The following is a 27,307-nucleotide window of genomic DNA, read 5'->3' as shown; positions in this document are numbered from 1 at the left end:
CTCAGAACTGCTGATGAGACACAACCCGCTTTGCTCCATCCCCAGTGTGCGCTAGTTTGGCTGTCTGGGCCAATTTCGAAGCCTGGGTGATGTCTCAGCCGCCTCCTACCTAAGCAGATTTTTGTGTTGAATAATGGTTACAGATAGGAGCCGGCAGAAATACCTCTCCTGCGGCTGAGAAACGGTCAGCAGCACACTTCCACACCAAAAAGCATCAGCATTTAATGAGGAGATGGATGTGCCGACGGCCGAGAACTAACAACCTAAACTTAAGTCTTCTAGCTGGAAAAAAAAAACCCAAAACAGTATTTCAAGTTATGTAAAATGTGAATAAATTTGGCTGAAAAGTGGTTTTGTGTGATGAAGAAAAAGGGATGACCCGGTTCTTAAGACTCAATCGTCTCTCTCAGAGAGGAGGCAAATCGCAGATTCAAGAGGACGGAGAACTTCCAGTGTGACTCGTCTGTGTACCTCATGTTTTATCTCTCTATTGTACACACAGCTCTGTTTTAAGTAGCTGTAATCAGAAGAGGGGCGGTTTCTGTAGCAGCAAACAAATATCCCCCCTCCACCCTGAGAGCATCTTTTCCAACTGTCATGCCTGTCTTTCAGCATTTATTTACAATTTATATACAATGAAAATGGTCAATACTATAGTGTGTTTAAGAATGGACTTGTCGACAACAGCTCCTCTTAAGAGGCATGCTACACAGACTTTCTGTTAATAACTCTCAGTAATTCGTCCTCACTGCAGTCTGCAGGTAATTAGGGACCTTGCAGAGCTTTGTGTCCCCCTAGTGGTAAGCAAACAATGTTACACCTTTTTTTATAAATAACAGCTGGCAGCATTTGAATTCAGCATCGCATCTTCCAGTTATCATGTCCACCGTCGTTCCACCCCCCCCCCCCCCCCCCCCCCCCGCGCACCCACTCTGCTCCGTGGCCACCGTGCCGCTTTCACAGAGGCCTTATAAATAGCACTCAGTTAATCAAATATTTATCATCTCAATTCGTTGTGTCGCTCCCTGCAGTGGACATATACTGCTGCTCCTGAAAGCACAAGAAGGAAACACCACTTATACAGTTAACCCACACAAAAATTTAATACCCTTCGCAAGGGAATAAATGGTCCAAACTTTGACATACTAAATAGGGAGAGGTGTGATGACACAGGTTTTTAATGTAAAAACTTGCAGCCAACACCCAAATGCTTTGCAAAAAGTCATGTGACATATGACTTACTTACTTACATAGTTAGTACACATACACCAATGTTTTAATATACTTATATATGTCTTTTTTGTCTGTTGTCTTTTTATCTAGTCCAGCCAGATACAGTACCGATTAATATACAGTCACATCTGAAACAATACCTATTAAACATCATATAGTCCGACTGCCAGAGAGGAATCCATGGCAGGTTTCCAGGTCCGTCCTCTCTACATTAACATTAGAAACTGGCATTTGTAAAATTCTCTTCTTTTTTTGAATTAATATTATTGTATAGACTGGTGGTGATACTTGTCCTTGTATCTCGTGTCTTGTGTGCAAAAGTCTTTTTCTTTTTTTCTCTGAAAGAACCCAAAAACATGATTGACATAACAGGATACCTGGCTGTTCACTTTACAGTTATGATGAACATTTTTTTTCCTTTTTTTTTAACAGTTAAACAGTTACATACATCCAAACGCCACACCCCCCTTGGCATGTCACAGAAAAAGGAGAAAATTAAAAATCCAAATAATCGCTTCCCATTATCAGGGTGGGACGCAATGATAGAGAGAAAGATTTATGACCACAGTGAGCAGCATCCTCCATTCGTACATTTTTTTCAGAATAAGGCACTGCTGCATAAAGAAAGGACATGGCCAACAAACCTCTCTGGGAATATGACGGGGAGGCAGGATGGAGGGAGACTGCGTTGTTCTCCAGCAACTCACAGAAAGTTTGCATGTGTATGTGCTTGTGTCAATTGTTTTTCTGTGTGCAGGAAAAGTGTGCATTATATGGCATGTAGACATATTTCTGTGTGTGTGTGTGTGCGCGCGTGTGGCTGAGCCGTTTTTCAGCTACAGTGCTTTCCTCAGACTGTGCTCTCCAGCATCCACTCAGTGCTGCTGAATGTAACTCCCCTGTTGGCGAGCGGCGATGACTCTACGTTGAGCTGGTTGGTGGACTTGTGCCACCTCGTCCTCGCTCTGCGTGGGTAACTATGACTCTGAAATATGGAGTAATCCCCACCGTCAAAAGAGAACCTGTGCCTAGTTCGTGCCAGCTCATTGGGGAGCAAGCCCATGTTAGCCAGGGCACTCTTCTTGTCCTTGAGCCTGGGAGCCTCCTTGGTGCCAGCACTGGGACCTATGAGACACAGGGACATGGTGGAGCCTGTCAGGCTACTGTCTGTCTGCGTGTCCTCAGACGGCGGACCAGAGCGCTGTGCGTCCAGGCTGGTTCTTCTCTTCAGCTTGTCTACAGTCAGTGGAGGCAGCTCCACCTCCAGGATGGCAGTGGTGGCTGCTCGATCCTCCTTCTTCTCGTGGTCCACCTGCAGCACCAGCGCCATGCACTCTTTGGGCACGTGTGCTTCATGCTGGCCCTCGTCGGAGGGTTGCTTGGAGGCGGAGCGCTGGAGCCGCTGCTGGCTTCCGTTGGTCTGGGACTGCATGCTGGAGATGACCTTGGTCTTGCCGTCCTCTGGGCTGCTGTAAGCCTTGTAACGGATCATCAGGATGATGATGAACACCAGCACGGAAGCAACAATGATCCCACCGATGATGATGATCATGGTGCCTCCCAGGAACTGGCTGTGCATGAAGCGACACTGGCTGACCTCATTGGCCGTGTGGAATTGCACGCAGCCAACCACACGTGTGGCTGTTAATGATGTGATGCCGTCATCATAAACCGCCAGCACACAAAGGTCATACTCCCGCCCTGCAGCCAGATCATTGATTAAGAACTTCTTGCTGGTGGATGGGATCATTCTGCGAAGAGAAGAAACACGATGCAGTGGTGAAGGTAGAGAGGATTAATCATCAGTATTACAACACCCACATGCACTGATTTGCATAGGGTGTATTAAATCACACAAAGGTGTCCGTTCCACACAACAAAAAAGACAACAGGGCCATTGCAGCTCTGGCATGAAATATCACTCATTTTGGTAGACAAGCATAAAAAGCGCCATACTCCATTAAAGCTGATTTATGAGAGAATATGTTACAGTATAAAGTAGCAATGAGAAGTTGCTCTGTTGGGCTTTGACAGTGAAAGGTAAACCCCAAAGTGATAAACAAGGCAAAAGAGACTCACTGTCTTAAGAATGTGGCACGACAGCTGCCGGCTGCAGGACAAGTGACGCGTGATGTGAAGGCAGTTTGGATGTGTGAAGACCTAAGGTCAAATTTTTTGGCAACCGCAAGATTACAATGCGAAGGAGAAAGGCATTGTCTTCAGGTCAACACTGGCGTCAATATAATTAGAAGCTTGTTCCTTTTCCCTGAAGGGAGACTTTGATGGTTATCATTTGTAGGTAATAATGTACCACCTAAAGACAAAACAACACTCAGCTCCGTGTCCTAAACTGGATGAGAAAATTATACAGGAGAGCAACTCATTATATCTGATAAAAACCTAACAAAAAAAAAGGAAGCCGACCACTATTATTAACTCACTCCATGAATACATAAACCCTGAAACGCTTCTAAGCATACTAGATTCACTTTACAGTATGTGCGCATATATTGCATAAGAAACACATCAAGCTTATACATATTTTAATAAGGTTTGCAAATTATGGTTTTTATTCAGCTTTTTTAGAGAGCGAGCTCATTCTGCACAAGATTGACTCAGCTTTTAATTATAACTGAGGGTTCATTTTTCTCTATATACGCACTTCATACATATGTATATTACACATTCCAAATTAACTTGTACAGTATATTGCAGATACTTGTTTATATTGACCTTGTCCTTGATGCTGCCAAGTAGAGATACAAGGTACAATTTTGAAGTTCTTGTACTTAGTATACTGATTGTATTCTCTAATCCACTGCTTTCACTATAGAGCTATATATTACCTACTTTTCAGATTTTGATTTTACAAACAAAACCTTTGACAAGATTACACGGATTAAACTTCCCAAATGTATATATAGGATTTGGCCCAAACCTTTCCAATATTTTTAATATAATGCGAAGATTAGAGAAAAGTAGAATAAAAAAGAAAGAATAAGTGAAGCAAAACTCTCTTCGATCTCCTTCTGCTTTGCTTTGGAGGGGGGCGACCCTAATTACAATGTTGATAATACTTCCGTATTAAATTTTCTTTTTTGAATGTAGGACTTTTACTTGTAATTAAGGATTTTTATAGCGTGGTCTTGCTCCTTTCACTTGCTGCTGATGAATGACCTGAACACTCCTTCCACCACTACACCCGAGCATTATCATTAGACAACCACATCTAATCACACTTTGTGTTGGAACCAATTAATGCAGACACTTGTTAATGATATAAAAAAGTTACATGCAGTGAAGTAATTGGCCTTGTGTTATTGTTTATTGTCATATTATGTTTTAATGATGCTGAAAAGGCCCTTTATTTCTTCAGACTGAACTCCACAATTTATTCACCCTGTTTACTTAAATATCGTAATGGAAATATTTTACTAAAATCTGTAAACATCTTATTTATACTGTATATTTTATGCACACAACAGAGCAATCAAAAAAAATGTCTTCCTCAGATTGTCCCCAAGACTTCACTATGGGGGTTCTGCTTATTATTGGACATACTTAATCATTTTGCATCTTTGGAATTTGTCAGTCTGCCTTAGTGGACCATCGTGTCATTAAGCAGATGGTCACTGGAGATGTCTCACCTTTTCTCGTGTCCCTATTCTACCATCCTCCTCATCAACCCACTCCACCAAGGCTTACCTGTACACCAAAGTATCATCTGCTGTGCTGTTGTACTGAATCTGGTACATCCTGATGCCAGGGATATGGCGCTCAGATGGCCAACGGATCACAGCGGAGGAGGAGGTCAGCTCCGTGACCATCACCCTCCTGTCCTGCTTGTCGTAGCCCTTGGTGTCGTTGCCAGATTTGGAGGAGGTGGTGATGTCTGAGAGGCCTGGGTCCTCACGCATGTGGCCCGTGTTGTTAACAAACAAGGGTAAGGGGATCATGTTGATCTCAACAGCAGCTGTGGCGATGCCTGCGGCATTGGACGCCACACAATTAAATGCCCCGCTGTCCTTCAGCGTAGTGATGAGAATATCAAGGGTGCCATTATCATACAGGATGGTGCGGGAATTATTATGCACCAGCTTGCCGTCGGGTGACCGCCAGTGAATGTCTGGGTCTGGATCACCCACTGCTTTGCATTTGAGCGTCACACCCTGCCCCTCCATCACATAGGGCTTAGTGGCGAGATGTTTGGTGATCAGCGGAGGCTCACAGATAAACTCCTCCTCTTGGATGGACCAGAAGTATTTGTCCATGAGGTGCTCTGGAGAGGCGCAGGTCTCCAGATCATCCTCTCTCGTCAGCCTGCGGAGCCACAGCAGCTCACAGTTACAGTGAAGAGGGTTTCCGCCAAAGCTCACTGCCAGGGTGGACGAGCTGGAGCCCTTGGCGTCTGACAGGACCTGTGCGTGCTGGAACAGGCTGTCCGGTGGCAGCTTCTGGAGCCTGTTAGAGGTCATGTCCAGACGGACCAGCTTGGTGAGCAGCGTAAAGGTTCCCACTCCGATGTGATCGATCAGGTTGTGGTCCAGTGTGAGCGTGTTAATGGTGGTCATTCTGGCTATAGCTTCCCAGGGAAGGGTGCGCAGGTTGTTATTGGAAAGATCCAAGTCTTCTATGGTTGACACAAACTCGTCAAAGGAGGTGGGGGCCACTTGGTGAATCTGGTTGTTTCCGAGGATGAGGTGCCTCAGGTTGATGAGGCCTTTAAAGTGGTCGCTCTTTATCGCGCTGAGGCGGTTTCCATCCATGTGCAGCGCCCGCAGGGACCGCAGGCCGAGAAAGGCGTGGGGCGTTATCTGGCTGATGGTGTTGCGGGACAAGGTGAGGTGGACCAAACTAGTCATGTTGAAAAAGTCTTTCCTGCGGATGATGGTGATGAAGTTGTCCGTGAGTCGCAGCTCAACGGTCTTGCGGTCGATGGTGGGGGGCACGAACAACAGGCCAGTCTTAGCACAGAGCAGAGTCAGAGTGGGGGAGAGGTGCTGGCAGATGCAGCGGCCAGGGCAGCTGTACCCCTTCACCAGAGCTGCACACAGCAGCACGCACAGAACCAGCCGCTCCATTGTAGATCTGTTTCCAGGTCCTGCATGTGAGACAGACATGGGGGGGAAAAAGGAGAGACACCGGGTAAAAAACAAAACTGAAAGCTTTGAATTAATACAGTAAATAGCATCATAGCCTTTATGAGAGCCTGCTGCAAAAATCCAAGAGTCTGACCAAGATTGCTGGAGCTGCCAGCCAGGTATCAATCACAAAATGAAATGGAGCTTTTCTGAAATAATGGCACTGGAATGATGAAAGGCTGCGCCAACCCTGTCAGGAGCTCATGTCTCTGTAGCCTTTTAATGGAAATAACGGAATGTTATTTATGCCACCAGGCTGCATCAGTACTGAACCATATCATTTCTTGAATGATCACAGGACAGTTTTCATATATTAAGTAACCACGCACTGCATGTGCATTTCCCTCACATAACAAATCCTGTGTGTGTCTTTTTCTTGCCCGGAATTCAACATCAGGGTTTGGAATTAATGGTAGAAAAGGGCGCGTGTCAGCAGTGCTTCCATGATTTTTATGACCTTTTCATGCTCTATGCTCTCCCAATGCTTCTGGGATGTACTGCAAAATTAGACAGAAACCTGTCACGCAAATCACAGTAGCAAAAAGCAAAGGTGAAAACAAGCAGAAATGCGGCTTGTTTTTTCGAGTCAATCCAACACTGCCATCATTTGATGATTCTGGGGGTTTTGAAGATGTTCTGATCCTCTGATTCCTCTTTAGAGGTATGGATTTCCGTGTCAGAGAGAACACGCCTGTGGTGACAGGAGTGAAAAGTGATCCTTGGCTGTAATAACCATGAAAGACCCGCGCGGAGCACCAGCAGTGACGTCCTCCTTGGCATCCATCTTCATTGGTAAACCCTTAAGCTTCAGTGTTGATGAGAGTACCTGTTAACGCTGACAAATTAAAGAGATGACAACTGACCTTCCCTTTTCTAGGTCTAGAGAACGAGTGGAGGGTTGTTACAGCCGGTCACCTCATCCAAGCGCACGAGTTGACATTTCTGATCCCTGCCAGATCAAAAGTTTCAATCAACAGACATCAAAAATGTCTGTTTTTTAAAACTCCACCCAGAAATGTTTTTAATGCACTTGAAAAAATCTGGCTCTGTATTTCAAACACAAATAATTAATAGTAGTCTGTTTTTCAGCGAATCTGATGCACCATCCAATTTGTCATGACTAATTTCAGCCTTTCTCTCTGCGCTCCACTGCACAGAGGGGGTGCTGACATGCCTCACGCCACAGATTTCGTCCCCCATTGTGCCCAGAGCAAAAGCATCTAACACACAAGCAGTATCCCTGAATTAAACTCGATTAAAAAAAGCCTGTGGTGAAATTCATAGAATATTTCCCTGCCACAAGTCCAATTTTATAGAAAAGTAAAAACATCAGCCAAGTTCTCTTCCTCCCTCTCCCAGACTTTAACTTGTTTGTATGCTTTTCACACATCTTAAACCTAATACACTTGGCCTGTTGCTGTTGTTCAAGATAGTGAGAGAAGTGAATAACTGAGGGAGCACTGCTGTCGTTTTACAACAACCCGTGGTGCATTTTCCAGCCAGCCATGAAAATTCTCAGTTGCTTTTACTTGCTCTCACACACACACACACACACACACACACACACACACACACACACACACACACACACACACACACACACACACACACACACACACACACACACACACACACACACACACACACACACACACACACACACACACACACACACACACACACACACACACACACACACACACACACACACACACACTAGTGGCTGGCCACTGTCGGACAAACACCTCGTTAACCGTGAGATGCTGCTGTCCAATCACAGCGCTCATTAAAAGCTGAGTTTGTGTGATGTCATTTTCCGAGGGGAGTATAACAGCTTGAAGCACAAGTTCAAACCAGTGGGATAGTTTGTCAAAGGTTGCAGATCAAATGTAATCAACACCGACAGTATTACTTCTACTTTACACTCCTTCTCCCCAAGACCATTAGACTGTTTGTTTGTCTTCAAAAACACACCAAAACCAACCCTTTGTTCGGTTTGTGTTTTCATTCCCCTCCCTCCTTGTTGTGATTTAGGCATAGCTATAACCTCCATTTCTGAGATAGTCATTAACTCTTTCAAATAAGAAAAAAATGAAGATTCATCCTGCCCCAATTTATTCAAGAGAGAATATACAAGCAAGATAGAGACACAACATGCCGTTCTTTTCTGTGTTCAGTCATTTAAGATGAGGTTACACCATTTCCTCATACAAAGACACACACTGGGTGGTAGACTGCGTGAGAAAATTTTCAAACCCCCAGAGAGAATTTATTTATTTAACAACGCTCCTTTATTGTTGGCAGCACAGCAGTGCCTGCCATGTCTAAATTAATCCTCCAAATTCCCTCTTCTTAAGATGCTGCTGGCGTAAAAACTACAACATGTTTTCTGTAGGGTTCACCAAGTAAAAGTTACGATTTCTGAACCTTTTTTTAAATTCCACATTAAATTAAACTTAATAGCCGTTTCACAATTACTGTGGAATGTATGAAGAGAAAGCTGCAGCAATGATAAGAGAATGGATTGACTGGTTGACCAAATAAGATTGTTAATTCTATAGCTTCAACAGTGAGTTGATAAATTGATTAATCCTTCAAAAGAAAGGTTGATTGGCAACTGTTTTGATCATCAATAAGTTGTTTCAGTAATTTCCTTTTCACCAAAAATGCCTAACATTTGCTGGTTTTAGCAACAAAATGTAAAGATATGCTGCCCTTATAGCACTATTAATATTTTGGATTAACAGCTGGGCTAATAAGAAAGATTAGACCACAGAAAATATGTAAGACTTGTTAAGTTGTTATATTAAGACTTTTAAAATACCTTGTGAGGTATTTTTAGAGGAAACTGAACACAGATTTTTGTTTTCATTTGTTTTGTGTCGCAGTGCAGGTCATACTTTCTCTTAAATAGGTTCCTTTGGTGCTACGGCACAGCAGGGTGAGTGAATTCCAAGAGGGGTTCGACTGATGGTTCAGATTTAATCTAATATCTTTGCCCAAGTTTGTTGAGTTTAAACACAATAGTCACCTTGCTTACTTGAATCAGTATTCACACAGTGAACAGCCACAAAGCACCTGGTTTCTAAAAGGACCATCTGTGCCAGGGCATGTCCTGCCACACCATCGAGGTTACTTTATTGATCTTCCAGCATCTCAGGGAGACGGGAGGAAGGGGGGGGGGGTTGTTGCCATGACAACTATGATGTACAATAAAGGCCTTTGAATTGCATTAAGATGATGTTGAACTGCGGAGCGTCAATCTTAATGGGTGCTGAGGAGGTAAGAAGGGAAGAATGGCCAAAATAAATTAAAAAGAAAAGGGCAGGTCCGCCTCACATTTCTATATCTGTTTTATTGCTTAATATTAGCACCGGCCGACGGATTGATATGTAGACAACAGGAGAGCACAAGATGACTGGAGACAAGGTTTGCATTTGTGTCCAGTCATGTAGGAGCACAAGGGCCTGCTTAGATGGATTAATTATATACCGTATATATATATATATATATATATATATATATATATATATATATATATATATATATATATATATATAAAATATATAAATATATATATATATATTTTAAATTAAGATATTATTCATCAGAATAAGAATTATTTATCATATTCACAAACTAAATCAATCATAAAAAAGAAGAAAAAAAACATTTAACATACACCCATTAAACAAAGTTAATGGGTGTTTGCGACTGTTACCAGTCTCTGCAGGCTCTTTTGGTCAGTTGATCAATTAGTCAACTAACAGAGAAAATGATCATCAAAAAAGTGAATTAATTCATTGTTAGTCAAGTCAGTTATTAAGAAAAAAAAACTACTAACTAAAAGGTTTTTTACAGCCATTTTATAGTGTCATACAGTAGACAGTTGGCCGACCACTAACAAAGTACTTGGCTTTATTTATGAATTAATGAAGAGATCAGTGTAATCCTGAACCAGAGCACAGATTAGATTATTAAAGCTCACCATCCACAAAATGTACCTTCACATTTATACATAGTTCTGCATAAAGCGTGTACACTACATCTGAGAACATTACGACACTCCCAGCCGCCCACACAACTGCACATCCATGGAACATACAAACACACACACACTGAACAAAGACAGAGGCAGTGAGTGTCTAAGAGGAGAAAAAAAAATACATTAGCAATAAATAAAGGAGTTGTTTTTATACCCCGTGTTCAAAAACATGATTACAAAAAAAACGCTGAACAAATTGTTTTTTTTGGCTTCTGATTGACTTTTTTCGGTTTACCCAAATTCACTCTGTTAAAATAATACACCAGAGCAGGCACTCGAGCAAACTCTTAAACAATCAGATACTCACTTGAGCTTTGAGTCATAAACAATGCAGTATGATTCAAATAAAAAGCGAAAGCTGCTCGTCCTCTCTCTGACTGTGTATCACCTTTCTGCCGCTGCATGCCCAACACACAGGATCCAGTTTACATATTAAACAGGACAAGCAGCTGTGAGGACGATAGTGCATCCCCGCATCTACGGAGACAGTCAATTTATATTTAAACAGCTAAATGAAAAACAGTTTTGCTTTGTCACCTGCTCAGTAAGACCCAGATACTGTGATGCAACGCCAACAGAACAATGTTGGAACATTTTAATGAGGACATCCATGAATTCTCCAGGATATTCTCATGATTAAATAACCAGAAAAGGATTAATGGTTTTGTACAAATAGAACAACTGAAGACAACTCAAAAATCACAGATCGGTCACAAAAAAAAAATGAAATGCACAGCTCAAACAACAAGTCTCTTTCATAATTGTCCTCTGTGAGAATAATGTCTGAGAGTCTTAACTACCATCATTAAACTGTGCTGCAATGTGCCATTACCTGCCAGCTTATACTCACTCAAAATGAAATATGGCCTCACTTTATGTAATGTTGGGATCATAATGTGGTGACGATAGCTTCTCTTTAGAGGGCAGCGTGACTCAGAAGGTCTTTGTGGTTTCTAGTAATGAAAACCACCACTGGCCTTTAAAATCTTAATTAGAAATTAGAAAATGAATCAACTTACAGCTTTGTTTTTGTTGTGTTTTTTTTGAATCATTGCAGCTTGAATACCTTTGGGTCTTAGACTGATGATGAGACAGGCTTCAGGTTCTTGCCATGAATCATTTTCACCATGTTCTGACTTTTAAATAAATCAAACGATTACACAGGAATGTTCTTTTCAGGCAAAATGGTTAAAAAATCACTAGAACCCAACAAGTATGGATTTTATTTGATTTGCCAAAGCATGGTTAATGAGCTTGTTATGGTAAAGGTTATGGATTTGGCACAAGTAGATTACATACAAAGTCAATGCAAAGACGCGACTAGACTGACGTCAGGCGACGTGAATGGGGTGAGTAGCGCGACCCGAAATTCACGTTGGTCGCTCAAATATTTCAACTCGAGCAACTGATGCGATAGCCAATTAGCGTTGAGATCCTCCCTCCGTCACTGTCGCCAGACATCCTGATGTATGGGAAATGGAGGATCACTACTGACCGCTAGAGGTCTGCGTTCTTCAAATCGACCACAAAGGTCGTAATAAGCCGCTTGAATAATGATGAAAATATGTGGTCATTTTTTGGTGGAGGACAAGCTCCTAGTATCACCTCATCAAATCAGAAAATTAATTATCAACTGTCTTACTCAGTTAATTGTTTCAGTCTTTTTGGCAAAAAGTAATGACAGGAGAGAGAGAGAGAGAGAGAGAAAGAGAGAGAGGGTGGGAATAAAAAAGGATTTTCGTCTGTCAGTTAACTGAAAATGTCAAAATTAGGTTCCGGGAAATAACAATGAACATTTTTCACAGTTTCATGACATTTTAATAACCAAATGATTGTTGGACAAAAAAAATCTTCAGTTTTGTTTATATTGAAAATTATCGTAAGTGGAAGTCCTGGATCACAATTCCAGGAGTTGAGGCTTATAGCATATTCTGAATGTGACATTGAAAACAGTAAGAGACAGAATACAAACAATGAAAAACACACATCTGCCAGAGCAGGTGCACTGTAAGGATGTTTTCCTGGACATGACATTGTCAGGAAGCTGTAAATGCCAATTAGACGGTGCAGGCAATGCAGTGCGAGCTGCCCCTGTGTGACTCTTGTCAGGATGCAGGCATAATTATTGACAGGCCGAGTTCATTGGAGTCAGCTCCGTCTCCACCAATAGACGCCTAAACCGATGCTCGACAGCCCTGGGGGATTTCTGGTTGCATATCATTAGTAAGGGTGGGGGGTATCATCGTAAACAGGAGCAGAATTTGCATATTATAATTATGTCTGCATGCAAAGACGGTCTTCTCAATTACATCCCATTTCAAACTTTCAATGGAGAAGAAATGAGAAGCACACACTTTCGCAGGTCCATAAACTTTAATTGTAAGAGCTTCCCTAAACAAGATTGAAGACATTAAGCTTACATTGGTGCTGAATAAGTACAGTCATGTACGGCATTTGTCGACTGAACACTTATGTAATTGTTACACTTTACCTGCTTCTTTTTAAAAATACCTCCTCTCAAAGATATCATCAAAACGCAATAGCCACGGTGACATTCAGCTACAAATCAACTCAAAGTTGAAAGAAAAAAAATCCTTTTTCTGACTGCTTTCTAAAAGTCTACCCTTGAATATCACCTGAAAAAGGATAAGTAACAATCATCCACTCATAAAAAGAAAAATACATAGGAGAGTGGCATAAAATGTAGACAAATCTACCTGATCAAAGGGCTGCAGTTAATCTGCCATTTACATTCTTGAAGTCCTAAAATATTGCAAAATATCAACTAAATCATGCTGTAATTATCAATCATAACCATAATTTCCCAGAGCCTAAATTGAGCATGTTTGTGCATAGACTCCTGATCACTGTATAGCCACTCACTGAAGCCTTCACTGAAAAATATACTCATTAATCACATGCATAATGTAATTATTAGATATGCCGTTGTTCCAGTCAATCCAGTTTATACACAAACTGCCTCCATAACTGAGCCAACATGAAAAAAAATAAAGAATATGGCATTCCTTCTGTTAACTGTCATGATTAATAGAGTAAAGAGTACAATGCAGTGCCCTCTGATTTATGATGGCCACTCATCTATTTTAGATTTGTTGTGGCAGGTTCTGCAGAGCTTCACACTCAGATAGGATGATGCTGGCCTTTTTGAAGTTCACTGTGGATGGAGGACACAGCGGCAACTGTTATAGAAATGAACAGCACTGTTTCATCTTTAAAGCTATCTTTTTTTTTTTTTTATTTACCATACCCCATTCAAAAATAATAAGCCAAGACCTAGATTTCAAAATATTAATATAGTGAAATGAGAATGCCAGATAGATTTAGGCATAGCTTATTCAGGGCACACAATAGAACCAAACGACTGAAGTAATTTGTTAACAATAACTAAAGTAAGAAAAAGGCAATAATAACTATTAGAGAGCAAGCAAAGGCACAATAACAACATACAAAAATCAGACTGAATTGGACTTTAATTTAAAAATGTACTATGGAAGTTTGGAAGTAAAAGTACCCATTATGCAGTCAAAGGAACTCTGTCAGTGTTACATAATTCTATGTTATACGAGTAGATTGTTATTATTGATGCAATAAAAATGCTTTAGTAAACTGTATAGCAAAGCATTGTTACGTAAAATCTGATTTTAGGCCTTCAGCATCCTAATTTTCAAAATAACTGCAGCTGCCAAATAAATGTGGTGAAGTATATTTCACACTGAAATGTAGCGAAGGAGTATTACTACGTATGAAATCAAAATACTGGAGTGAATTACAAGTTACTCGTATGAATATGAATAACCCGCTAATTTCTAAGACTATACCAATATATTTGTGCTTTACTGACTATAAGATACTATAAAATACTATGAGAAACAATCTGCCTTAGTGACTGTGAGTTCTTAGTCTATGTTTGTTCTTTTTGGAGACATTTTAGGAGGTAACATGTCCTGACATCAACAAACACCTCGACAATACACAGAGTGGCTGCTACTCTTGTAGCACTTTCACTGACACCTTCCAAGAGACCACTGAAACATATTTGTCAAAAAAAGAAAAGAAAAAAAAAAACGCACAGACAAGCAAGCCATGATAAAAGCAGGAGCTGCTAGAAGTATGAAGTCAGACAGTGATTCTGGATGACACTCAGCTTGTGGGATTTCTATTTCTAGTCTTCAAAATATTTTGAAATGCAGCCAGGGTCAATGACAAGAATTGGTCATTATAAACATTGTAGCTGCCATTGCAGATCTATATGTGAGTTTCTGCATGTGTTCCAATGTGGTGACAGTTGTGTTATTCCCTCACTGACGCATGCTTGTTTGTCCTCTACACTTATCATTTCATCCACAGACTTGTTTTTATTTTAATCTTGCCCTCTGGTTCCTCAGCATTGCAGCTCCATGTCCTCCTTGCTCTGTGCAGGCGAGCCGAACAGACCCTCTGAATTGGAGCCTTGTGGTGCCACATTGTGTTACAGTTATGCTAAAGAATCCACACTTACACGTTTCAAATCCTCCTCCCAAGGCTCCAATACTGCATTGATCCTGCTCTGTACGTACCCTTGCAGGGTATTATGTATTCCTGTTATGTGCTATGCTGCACTGCCACAGCAGACTCCAGAGAAGAGCAGAGCCATACTGTGGAGTGAATATGTATCAAATGGCTGAATGTAAAACCACTGAAGATGGATTACTGACCATCTTATTTAATGGAACCGTGTCCGAAACAGATCATCTGTTCATCACAATCATAAATAATGAAATCCTTTAAACCTACTGTAACACAATAAAGCAAAGATTTAGATTTTTTTGAAACCCATACATACAAACACCACATCACGTACCAGTTTTTTTTTTTTTTGGTCATTGAAGATAAGATGCTGGAATTTACAATAGTTTTTTATACCAGAAATGGTCATGTCACTCTGTAAACCATTTAATATCACAACAAATACAGAATGAATTGGCCTGAAAAGTCATACAGACATTCATGGTCCCTGAAATTCAAGTCCTGTGTCTCCTCCTTTTTAGGGTTTTACGGAAATGTCTGTGCAACTATCGCCACCTCGTGGGGAATCCATCGTGACAATGAATCTCAATGTTTCTGGTGAATCACTGACATTATCTCTAGTGCCACCAGCAGGTCAAATTTTTTCTCCTATCCAGTCACATATCTCAGAAATGTTTCAGGATGAATTGAGAATGGAATTCTGTGCCATTGGGAATATTATACCTATGGGATTGTATTAGCACTTAAACTCAAAGCTACACTGTGCCTGAATGCTGCCTAACTGGCACCATGGCAATATGACTTTAAAAACAAGTTCTTACAATGTGATATCAAACCACGATCAAATGTATAGTGTTTATGAACAGCTACACTCAAAGGCAGATAGGTGAGGGGGGGTTTATGGTGCACATTTTCAGTCGTGCCACTTGAAGACATTCATTGTGTTGCACTCGCTTGTTAAAATTAAAAGTGAAGTTAAGCAAAGAAAGGAAAATATAACTTTTACCACCTAACATGCAGTTCTGCCAGAGGACAACGGCCCCTGTTTTGTTAAACTAGTGTCATCTGTTGCTTCCCAACTAGACCCCACTGAAAGTAGACGACCCATTCATCATTTTGTAAGTCAAATTGTCATTCTCCTGTGTGACTTAAGTATCATTTAGTTAACAAAATCAATTGAGATTTATTACCTTCGGGATCCACACAAATAAATCTACTGTAAAAATAATGAAAACCTCATACAGCTCTAATTGATATAGAAGACACTGGTCCAAATTCACTCAAGGCTGTAATTCTTACAAGTGTGTGTAACAACCGCGGAACGGGGCCGCTATGACTACGTGTGATTCACTTGAATAATGGGCCACAGAGCTTCAATTTGACACACTTCACAGGAAATCCTGCAAAAAGAAGGTTTAGGCAGAACTTCTGTCAGGTATTGTGTTCATATATAGACTACAGGGCTACTGAGCCTTACTAATCTGGTCTCTGGGTCAAATAAAGCACCTCGCAATGTATTCACAGTGGCAGTGGAGCAGTAAATACACATAAGGTGGATTTATCTACAGTTGCATTTGTACCAAGTTTTGAACGAGTTCCTTTATTTGTTTTCTGTGACTACTAAATAAAAACAAAAATCCCAAACACATTAATCCTGTGCAACAGTCGCTTTTGTAAAACTGTTAAACCCTATTTGCATATCTGCTTTTTTGGGGGTATGTTTTGTATTATCTATCATCATGTATGCACTTTAGCATGAGCTGCACAACTAAGATCTTTTTCCATGTATTTTTAAAAGCAATCCTGAGCTGGAGCACCAGGGACACACACTATGGGTGCTTAGGGCAGCAGTGGACGCCAACAGACGCTCTCCCCAGAGCTCAGCAAACTGACTTAAATAGAAAGAGAAATATGCAGCGTGTAAGCACACCAATGCCAACCATATCTAAGCAAGTCCTCATGACCTGGTATCGTGATTTGTTAGGGGCCACTATATTATCCTTTAGATTCCAGTTTATATGACTGTTTAGTGACTATTATTTTTGTCTGGTTGACAAACCAGCCTTGCAATATTTGCATTTAAGTTAAAGCGTCCCTGTTGCGATTTGTTTTTTGGGAAACACAAACACACTGTGTTTATTTTTAAGGTCTAACCACTGCATCTAATGCTACATTCTTGTGGTGTGTTGGTCTGTGAAATATCATGAAACCATTAGCAGGACTGTGCCTCATGTCACCATGTGCATGTTCATCCTCGTGCACACACAGTACATGAGATACGGACAAAATGGTCAAGGTAACTTTAAAATTCACCCAAAGTTTCTGCAAAGTTTCCTAAAAATGCCAATAATGAGCTTCATCAAAGAAATTGGTCTATATAGCATGCATGATCACAAAATACCTTTTAGAATGTCATCGCGTTAGTAAAATACTCCATTTTATATCTAAAAGCAGGCAAGTTTAACCTGCAGTGTTCAACCTGCAGTCATGTTTTAAATGTATGATCCTCCCGCTGAATTAGATCCTTGTTTGCCATTTCGACCTCAAGTAACAGTTATTTGGGGAAAAGAGGTCAATGCCTTTAAACCATGACATATCTGCATAATTAGTAATTCTATCAATTAAATGTATAGAACCTGCTATTTGAGACCGAAAGACATGATTAGCTCTGTCTTACCAGACACAGAATTATTTCTATCTCAAATTTTCATAGATGTGGTGTGCGCAAAGTTAATAAAGATGAATAATACCCCATGAATAAAATTGTACGTTATTATGTAAAAGTTAGTGTGTTAGTGACTCATTTTGTTAAGTTGTTGAAGTCTTTCAAACCTGCCAAATGAAAATAAGTATTCAAACTTGGTTACTTCATAATTCTTTACCTATTGCTTTCATTTCAATCTAACTTGCATGTAGTGTCAATTTAATTCACAAAAACTATGATGTGACATGATCATTCACAACCTCTTTCTCCACAACTAAGACGAGGCGAGACTGATGTTTTTAAACATCATATTAACATGCAATGTCATTAACAAAAAAACAACAACTAAAAAATGAGATAATTCTAAAAAGAGGAGATGAAATAAGATAATTATTATCATATTTATTATTTTCAGATTATTATTTTTAAATAGATTTCCTGTAACTTCAATTTAAGGTTCACATCTATTGACTGAAGTAATCATACCAGCCAATGTTAATGCCCAGTATGAGGAAGTTCATTAGGGATCACTGAGCTTGTTTAGTTTCCGCCACTACTTAATTAGTAAATTTAATGAACGAGCCCCTGAACCACATTGCCACCCAAAAGCTATCAAGCTAGGAACGAAATGAAGCTTGAAAATTGAGGACATCAAAGAAATTCCGTGGCATTGAGCTGAAATGCGACTTTTTTGATTTGTTTTGTTTCCTTCTGATGTGGAAAATTTCACTCAAAATCCTACATCAAGCAGTTTGTCCCAAACAAGCGCAGCTGCTGCCGTATTCCATGGAGGGGTCTGTTCAGCGCAGAAAATTGTTTGTAAACAAAACCGCTGCCTTTGGATTTGAATAAATTCTCAGAGATTTCAGGATCAGTTCCCAGGTTTGATGTCTGATATGAAAAAGAGAGGGCAGCGCTGTGGCTCTTTCCGTTTCATCTTCGGCCTCGGCCCTTTCTTGAGTGGACTTTGTATATTTTCCCAGTTCTTTCATGGGGTTTCCTTCAGGTGAGCAAATCATCAAATGGATTTACAAGAAAGTATCATATCATTTGCTAATTAGCGGAACACAAAACAGTATGTTTTTTGGAAATACAGACATTCCATTTTTCTTCATGGATTCTGACTGATGTGGGACAAAGAGGTATGTGAGGGACCGAACTAATAATGCAGCTATAAAGCATACAATGTTCAAACTAGAGCCCGACCGAAATGAATTTTTGGGGGCCGATGCCGATATCGATATTTGGGGGTACAAGATTCCCGATACCGATAAATCGGGCCGATATATATTTAAAAAGAAATCTGTCAATTATTCCTAAGATATCGCTATCAAACCTTTATGACAAAGACATGTAATTTAGGCTTGATATTTTAGTTTAACCATGACATTTATCATAAATAACTATAAATTGAGGATACAAATACAACCAAACACATAGAACTCATAACAAACATTAATTTTAAATCAAATGTTAACATAAATGCACATTTAAATTTTCAATTCAGTTGGGCGATAATATCGGCCAACACCGATATGTCTGTGAAAGGCTAAAATCGGCCGATATTATAGGCCAACTGATATATCGGTCGGCCTTTCTATAATTCACTCCAGGCCCTGAACCCACACCACAATCTTGGTCAGCTGGGGGGCCTGCTCAGCACCGTTATTGCACTTTAATATAGTTTGGCCCATGACACTTGTCCATAACACCCAGGCAAGCTCATTGTGTTGCCGGGACCACTTACAACATCCCAGCCTCATGCGCAGCTCCTCCTACTCCTCACTCCTCTCTGACGACGAGCCAGTGCAAATTACAGTAACAGCTTGGACGTGAGTCTAATCTCGAGTGGTGCGAGCTGGGCTCCATGGTGAGGCATGCGGGCAGATGGAAGCGGGAGACTCTGCCAGGCCTCTTTAGGGGCTCCCACTCTTTCTCCAGCATGCTAGACAATGGAGGAGCTGTGGCTCGTAACCAGCTACTCGTCTGCCACTATCATGCAGCCTACTCCCATGCGCTGTGTTTGGTAAATTATATGGAAGGACGGAGTCTCCTGTCATGGCCTTGTTTAGACCAATACACAGCCGGATACAAAAGAGCAGAGGGTAGAGACCTGAGGAAGAATGTTCAGACATTCACATTTAGTATGTTGAGAGAGGAGCACGCACAGAGGGGGGGGTTCCTGCACGTTTCCCTGCACAGCAGGGGGTAAAGGCTTTACCCCTGAGCTACGGTGGGTATTTAGAAATTGCACTTTAAATAAACACCATTTTCTATTTGCATAAAAGATCTTATCATAATTCAGCTCAAGTTATTTTTACAGCATGGGGAGAAAAGCTTTGATTCTCTTGAAATAGCACCATATATTATTCGCTAATGCAACTCCAGCTAGCACACTACCACTTCCAAAATGGTACTCAAGTGTCTGAAGATACACCACCCATACAATATTTATACAATGCACACAACAAAGCACAATAAGCGTGAGCCTAGTTTAAATATGCTATAGGTTTGGGTTGCTTCGGGAGAACAATTTTAATGTCAGCGCTGAATTTGTTCTTCCTTATTCCTGGGCATGCGTCTGTCTGTAATGTTTTAACATTTATCCGCTGTCTCTAAGTTCAGTAACGTCTCTTTATATGTCTCTGCCAGCCACAAATGAGACAGAGACATTTGTCCTGCTCTGTAATTTTTAATGCCCTGGTGATTTCTGCAAAAAAAAAAAAATTTGAATGGAATTATATATTTATAAAGGACAAATGTGAGTAGAATAACATTCTGTGGTTACGGATGCCCTTTTAGGTTAAGAGCTTGCCACTTTGGATTCAAGCACTGCAGTAAAAGTAACATGAAAATGTAATGCACCTTTTATTTTGAATGAATGAGCTCCAGGCTTTACAACTGCATGACAACAAAGATCTGAGCCTCTCTGTTTTGCAGCTCTGGGAGAGAGGCTCATTTATGCTCCCAAACACTACTTGTGTTATTCTTGGCCATTAATGTAAATGGATTCTTAAATTCGGTTATGTTCCCTGCAACTAATGAGGACGCTTATGAAATAAGGTTACACCTCCATGTGTTGTTAAAAACAAAAAGTTCACACGACACCCTCCTTCCTGCGTGTACACATAACAACAAATAGCACAAAAGAATACGATTTAGGAAGAAAATAACTGACTGTGAGTCAGCTGTGTGTCGAGATGAGGCTGCTTAAGTGACTCAGTCTTCAATGTCTTGCCAAACCTGAGAGCATCTGCACTGACAAAAAGATATCTGACTGAGAGAAAGAAAAGAAAAAGAGAGAGAGAGAGAGGGAGGGAAGGAGAGCGAACCAAAACACTGAGCACAACTCCCCTGGAGCAATGCGTCGACTTTGTCTCGCACGCATGCAGGTGTGTTTTATCTTTCTATTATTTGAAATAGCTTCAGCTACACCATTTCGAATTTACAAAGCCCCTGTTAGTCACAGATGGGGATGATATGGATTGTCCGGCATATTCATGTAGCTATTAACATGGAAACATGTGACGTAGAGTAAACCTCAAGAATACATTGTCACTGGCCCCAATACTTGGTATTTCAGGAAAAAGTACCTGCAAGACATTTACTTTGACACGTGAAACAGACGGGGAGGGGGCGGGACGCTATATGAACTGTGCAGCCACTAGATTTTGAAATATGTGAGGGTAATAACTCGACCTCGTCCTCGCTCTTCCCACGATCCCTGATTGGAAACATGTATTCACTACTTACTTACAGTGCCTTTTTTTTTTCACCACCATTTTGTGGGACCAGAGACGAAGTGTTGGGGAATCCTGTTGTTACGCCTCTTATCGCCCTCAAACTCGACAACCAGGATTTAACTACACTCAAAAGAACAGCTGCGCAAAGATGCCAAAAGAATACATATGGGCCCAAATTGCTCTACTTTCCCCAACACAAATTGCTTCCTTTTGATGAGATGGGTGAATTAATTTCTCTCAGAAAGGATTAATTTAACTATGGGAATTATTTGCCTTTCTTTTTTTTTCCGGTCGAGAAACCGAACAGGGTGACTCACAGGGCAGGAAATATGCAGAGTTGTGCGGGGACCATGACCGGGGTAGACGCTGCTTGTTATAGACGCACGGGGAGAGGGGGAACACTGAGGGGAACAGCGGTTATGTTCAACGCAGTAGCACAAGCTGGATAATTAGCATTGCCCCGCCATTCCCTTTGAACCAGCAGAGGACAAGTGGGAGCCATCATATTTCTTTGTTCTCAGAACTGGGTGATTCCCCCCTGGCCGCAGAATCCACAGGGGTCTGACCACATTGGGTCAGAGGTACGTAAAATAACCCCAGCTGCCACACCCCTCCTCACTGAAACCCCTGCAATGGAATTACCGGGCCCTCTTTTCTAAAACTAAGCCCTCAACAATGTACAGTTGCTGGCAGCACGCTGGATCAGACATAGTGCTTAGACGTGGAGCGGTGACATTTTCAGGATTCAAACCCGTTCTGAGTACACAAGACAGATGTTGAGGGGATACAGGTACCTGCTGCACTTCAGATGAACACAATTATTCTCAGCGGACTGCTCTCTGAAGACAGAGCACAGATCATTAACTCTGTCCTCTCGTGTACCAGGTTTTAATTAATAGTTTCATGCTATATAATGCACGAATGAAACACAAAACTGTGTTCGTATACTGCTTTTTTGTATGGCCCCTTTCAGGTTAGTTAGAGATGCAGTTGGTAACACTTCCACTCCAGACAGAACCTTTTTGCATCACACCCGGGTCCCATCATTTGAAACACTTTGCGAACTTAGTTAAGTGGTTTAGGCAGGAGAGTAATTACTCACATAGAGCCCAACATTATCCGACAGTTTGGCTTGATACGAATCACCAAACAGGACGAGAACAGAGTGGAGAGAAGACTTCACACTCAGACCCTGGACCCTGAGGCCACATCCATACTACTACATTTTCGTTTTCAGTATTGTTCCCCGTCAATACAACACAACTGAAAACGCACATCAAGAAGCATGTGCGTGAATGGTGAAAACAGGAAGCAGACCGCCTACTCAGCTGTTTGTTTCTTAGTTACAGGAAATACTACGAACAGGAAACAACAATGGTAGAAAGTGAAGAGATGGAACTAGTACTTAAAGTTAGTGTTCACAACGACAAGTCGGGAGGCAAATGTGACTGCGTCATCGTTTTTGCCCGTCCATACAGCGCAGCCCCGGAGTTTTTTTAAACTAAAACGGAGCGAGCGAGCAGTGTTTCCAAGCTTCTCCGTTATAGGCACTCGAAAACTCTGGGGTAATGTGGATGGCAAATCTCTCAACAATATTCTCTTACTGTCATAGTAATGATGACAGAATAGAGGAGATGTAGATAGGATCAAAGCAATGAACTTAACCAACAGTAATCAGTGCTTTGTGGCCTTATTTTGCCCCACGTTGCCTTTCAGCCTAGACATATGTATCCCTATAGGAGCTTGTATGTAGCCCAAGATGAAGTCTGCAGAAAATAATAAATACTTCCTCCTCCTTGTATTTCTTGAGGATAAAAAGAATTTAATCTATTTAAGACTGTGGCCGGTCCAGCACTACATGCCTGTGTTCAGTCCATCATCATGTGTCGGCTGAGTGCTGCGTGACTGACGGGAGTTACACCATTGTTTGGCCGGCCTAGTTTTGGGAGTTTCCCCATTGGCCATTGCTCTTTCAGAACGAATTGGCGTGAACAGTTTCTATTGTCAGACCCCTTTAATCTGGTGACTCCCCGCCCCCCCTAAAAAAGCACCTACAGACAAATCCAGTGACTTTCTTGATAAACCTCAGCTACTTTCCACAGAAGAGATTCACCAGTACTGCCCTGCGAGCGAGAGGCGCACCTCTGTCTGCGTCTAATCTGCTCAGTGAGGGGCAGAGAGGCGGAGCAGCAGTTTGTCACCAGACAAAGAGACGCTTCTCAGACATGCACTGAAACCCTGAACTTTTCTAGATATTACCTGGATGAGCTGTACGTGTGAACGTAAATGTCCCGATCGAAATGGGAAAAATCACAGGACAATGATCCTTACAAATTAAAATAAAGTATATGGCAGGTAAATATACTGCTTTATATGATATATTAATTGTTAAAGCAGGCTCTATGTACTATATAAAGACACATACTCTCAAACACGATATACATCTATTTATTTCAAACCTACAGTACCTGCCAGGACAGAACAGACATATTTTTGTTTGATTATTATCTATTTTGATCTTTGGACAAAAGCATGTTTTCATGTACTGTATCGTACAGTACATTTGTTGACTTGAGGTATGAAAGCACACTGACAACCACTTACAACCTGTGCCAACTTCCCTCTACGCCTAAACACACCTGGCCAATGAAGCTGATTCCGATTAAACAAACTCCACCCATATGGCTGTTTAAACTGTGTAAAACAAATGCTGCTGAAAAAAGCAAAAAATATTGCCCCAGTTCTCTTCTGCACCTGTAGTTTTATTCTCTTCTCTGTAATGAATTCCCACTGGCATCTCGAATCTGCTGATGCACCACTGCTAACACAACATTTTCAGCGTAGTTGGAGCCGTCCCGGCTAAAGGCGGAGCTGCAGCCACTCACGGTCACTGTGCAGTGATTTGGGAAATACAAACTCACCAGATATCAAGCCCTGGTCTCCATCGCTGGTTTCACATCAGCATCCTGATCAGCTGGGAGGTTAGCGGGTCAATGCTGAGGCTGGTGACCTCCCACGGGTGTCACAGGTAAACACCACCTACAGGACAAAAACATGTTAAAGCCTTTTTATAAGAATTTGGACCCATTACGGCTGAAGTGAGTAAGCATACTACACCAAAAACCCAGAGGTGCGGTTGTTTTTTTAAACACATTTCTGGATGTTTATCATCCGCTTATGGACAGTATTCCAGCGAAGGAGCCAGCATTCCTCAACGCACCAGAGAAGCAGTCACGCATTCATAATCTCATTTCCACTTGGCAGCTTTGGGTGAGATATGAACACTGATCTGATTATGAAACAACAGGAAAGGAGCATAAGCAGCAGGAGATGCACCAGAAAAACAGCGTTGGAGATACCATGACTATGAATGTGTGTCCTGTCATTAATATTTCACTGCATCATTGTAGATAAAGAATGAGTACAAAGTGTAAAGGGGAGCGTGATGAAAAATTAATCATGTTTTGACACAGCTTTGGAATTTATCTGTGCAAAACAAAGAACGGGTGAGATCTTCTGCTTGTGATGAGATTTAGTGACTGGGAAAATAAGGTGATTAATGCATCCAAATAATTACTGCACACTTTAACATCAGGTTATTGCCATTACATGCGCCGATCTGATGAAGATGGATGCAAGTGAGGATCTCACTTAACAGGCTTTTTGTACTGCAAACATTTTTTCCCCATCCCACTGGAGAGAGGTGACTGCCCAAGGTCGAAGACCCTCAGTTTCTCACTTGTCCCTAAAATTCAAAACACGCTCATTGACATGTCTCAGCTATGCCTGCAGTGCAGCAGCACGCAATCCAAGGGAGAGATTACCATATCACTCGCATTTGTCTGCAGAGAGCCTTCATGCATTAAAAAACAGAATTCTCCACTCAGGTTCCTCTTCCAGCTCAACTGTACATCAATTTGTATTCAGGGAGGGACTTGAGGCTTGTCACCCTCAGCTATTCATCCTGCCAATGAAGTATTTATGATGCAAGCGTTGTTGTTTTTTTTGATACGTCATTTCAATCATCTTGGGCAGGAGTCAGTGCTGTCATGTCAGAGTTTAAGAAATGAAGAAGAGAAACGAAGTGAGATTGTGGATGTCACAAATTCCACGGTTGATCATTTCACTGTGTATGGCAGTCCATGTGACAGTGAGTGTTGTCAGCACAATGGGATACTGAGCAGCCACCGGGAGGTGCGTTTAAAATGTTTCAAACAAGTCTTTCACCCGAACAGAACGGTCTAACAACTGATTCCTCATTTTTATCTTCATTTCCAAGAATGAAATCATCACCTGGCCTAGTTTGATAAGTCTGGTGTCAGCCCAGGACAAGCCGCTCTCACTTAATCTCCAACATGGCTCCTGTTCACTGTATCAAACACTCTACTTCCCAGCTCCTTTTTTATTCTCACAGCCACAAGATTGTACCTCTCCATTTCTCCTTCTTTTTCTCTCCAGGCCCTTTAAGAAGTGAAAAGACAGGGGAAAAAAAAATCCTCCACACTGGGCAACCTTGGCCAAAGGACACACTCCGTCAAATCATTATCCATCACTATGATTCCTTCCTATCTGAGCAAGACAAAGACAGTTGTTAGGGTGCCTGCTATGCTGCCTGCCTTGTTACTCTGAATACACTGGTATGACAACGGGGGTGGCTGAGGCTTCCCTTTTTAACTCACCACAGCTATATTCTGTCCGTCAATCTACACAGAGACCTCCTGATGTATGACATAAAAATACACAGGGCCAGACAGGTTACAGCAATGATGAAAATGTTTCTATTTCAAGCTCTTTCATAAGAAAACAACTGCAACCTTGAAACTCACCTTTATAATCCACATATTTTTGTCGAAAGACAAACAACACTTAAAATATATATATTCTATGGGCCTAAAAATTTACTTTGCTAATATGTACCTGCAGTGAAAAGCATTATCTGCCCATATGAAACAATAAAGAATGAATATTATGTTATTGGAATGGTTCATGATTATGATTTGCTTGGAGATTTCCTTAGAAGACTCTTGCCTAGAGCAAGTATCATGATAAGCGGATCAGAGTCACATTGATTTATTTTGAAGATTGTGATATAATAGAATTGTCATTGTGTACTTTTTGTCTATGCGCTTAAATTCCAAATTACATTTTAAGAAAACAATGTCAGAATTATCTCCCAGGTGGGAGGGAGGATTTTTTCTTTTCATCCTTTTCACGCAGCAGCTCTGTAAAAGCAGCAAAGGAAACCTCTGCAAAAACCTTCAGGCATCTCATTAAATCTGATCCTGCTGACCATCGAGGGAGACAAAAGCACGCCTTGGAGCTTCAATCCATTATAGATCTGAGTGAATGCATTCATATTGAAGAAAGTCGCCTTTCTTTGCGCTCCATTCCCCAGATATCGACAGAAGTGATGGGAGTTCCTGAGCTCACTGGCAGGTAAGCAAGGACCCTCAGGGTGTAAAAGATACAGCAGTATGGGAAATTAATTCCACCACAGCCATGTGAGGAGGTTTCGGTGTATTTAATACACACTTTCATTATTTTCAAATTACACGACCTGGAGTTAAGTGAATCTTTTTTGCGGGTTCCTTGTTTCCGCAGCGATCACCATGCCTGAGATGAAGACAAGCAATAAAGCCGCCGCAGCTGTAACACACTTATTAAAGGACGTTCTCAATGTCATCATGACTCAGCAGTGGACTGACAGTGCCACTCGTTGAGGAAACAGCGATGCTGTTCCGAGGTGTACAGTAGTCTGATAGTTGTCACAACTGTGAGGTCAAACTCATCCTCAGCAGATTCGTGAAACTGAACACCGGACCATTTCCCTTATCCCTCCCTAGCTTTACAGTAATATACTCCTCAGGTCAGTGCTTTGATTAATGACTTTTTTTACACACAGGATCACTCTGTA

General features: G+C 41.3%; 1 protein-coding gene across 7 annotated transcripts in view; it reads right to left on the bottom strand.

Annotated features, from left to right (window-relative positions):
• Nucleotides 1-1,079: 1,079 nt before the first annotated feature.
• Nucleotides 1,080-27,307, bottom strand: part of lrfn1 (leucine rich repeat and fibronectin type III domain containing 1) — a 147,492-nt gene continuing 121,264 nt past the window's right edge. For all 7 annotated transcript variants that reach the window (XM_035622178.2, XM_035622185.2, XM_035622179.2 and 4 more), the window contains 3 exons: nucleotides 24,315-24,432; nucleotides 4,939-6,334; nucleotides 1,080-2,984 (listed from right to left, as the gene is read on the bottom strand). In XM_035622178.2, coding sequence (XP_035478071.2) covers nucleotides 2,084-2,984; nucleotides 4,939-6,314 — 2,277 coding nt within the window. In that variant the 5' untranslated portion in view covers nucleotides 6,315-6,334; nucleotides 24,315-24,432 and the 3' untranslated portion in view covers nucleotides 1,080-2,083. The remainder of the gene's footprint in view (nucleotides 2,985-4,938; nucleotides 6,335-24,314; nucleotides 24,433-27,307) is intronic.

The sequence above is a fragment of the Scophthalmus maximus genome, chromosome 11 (assembly GCF_022379125.1).
Source record: "Scophthalmus maximus strain ysfricsl-2021 chromosome 11, ASM2237912v1, whole genome shotgun sequence".
NCBI lineage: Eukaryota > Metazoa > Chordata > Actinopteri > Pleuronectiformes > Scophthalmidae > Scophthalmus > Scophthalmus maximus.
Note: the sequence above shows the minus strand (reverse complement) of the source record. Positions and strands in the feature narration are given on the sequence as shown.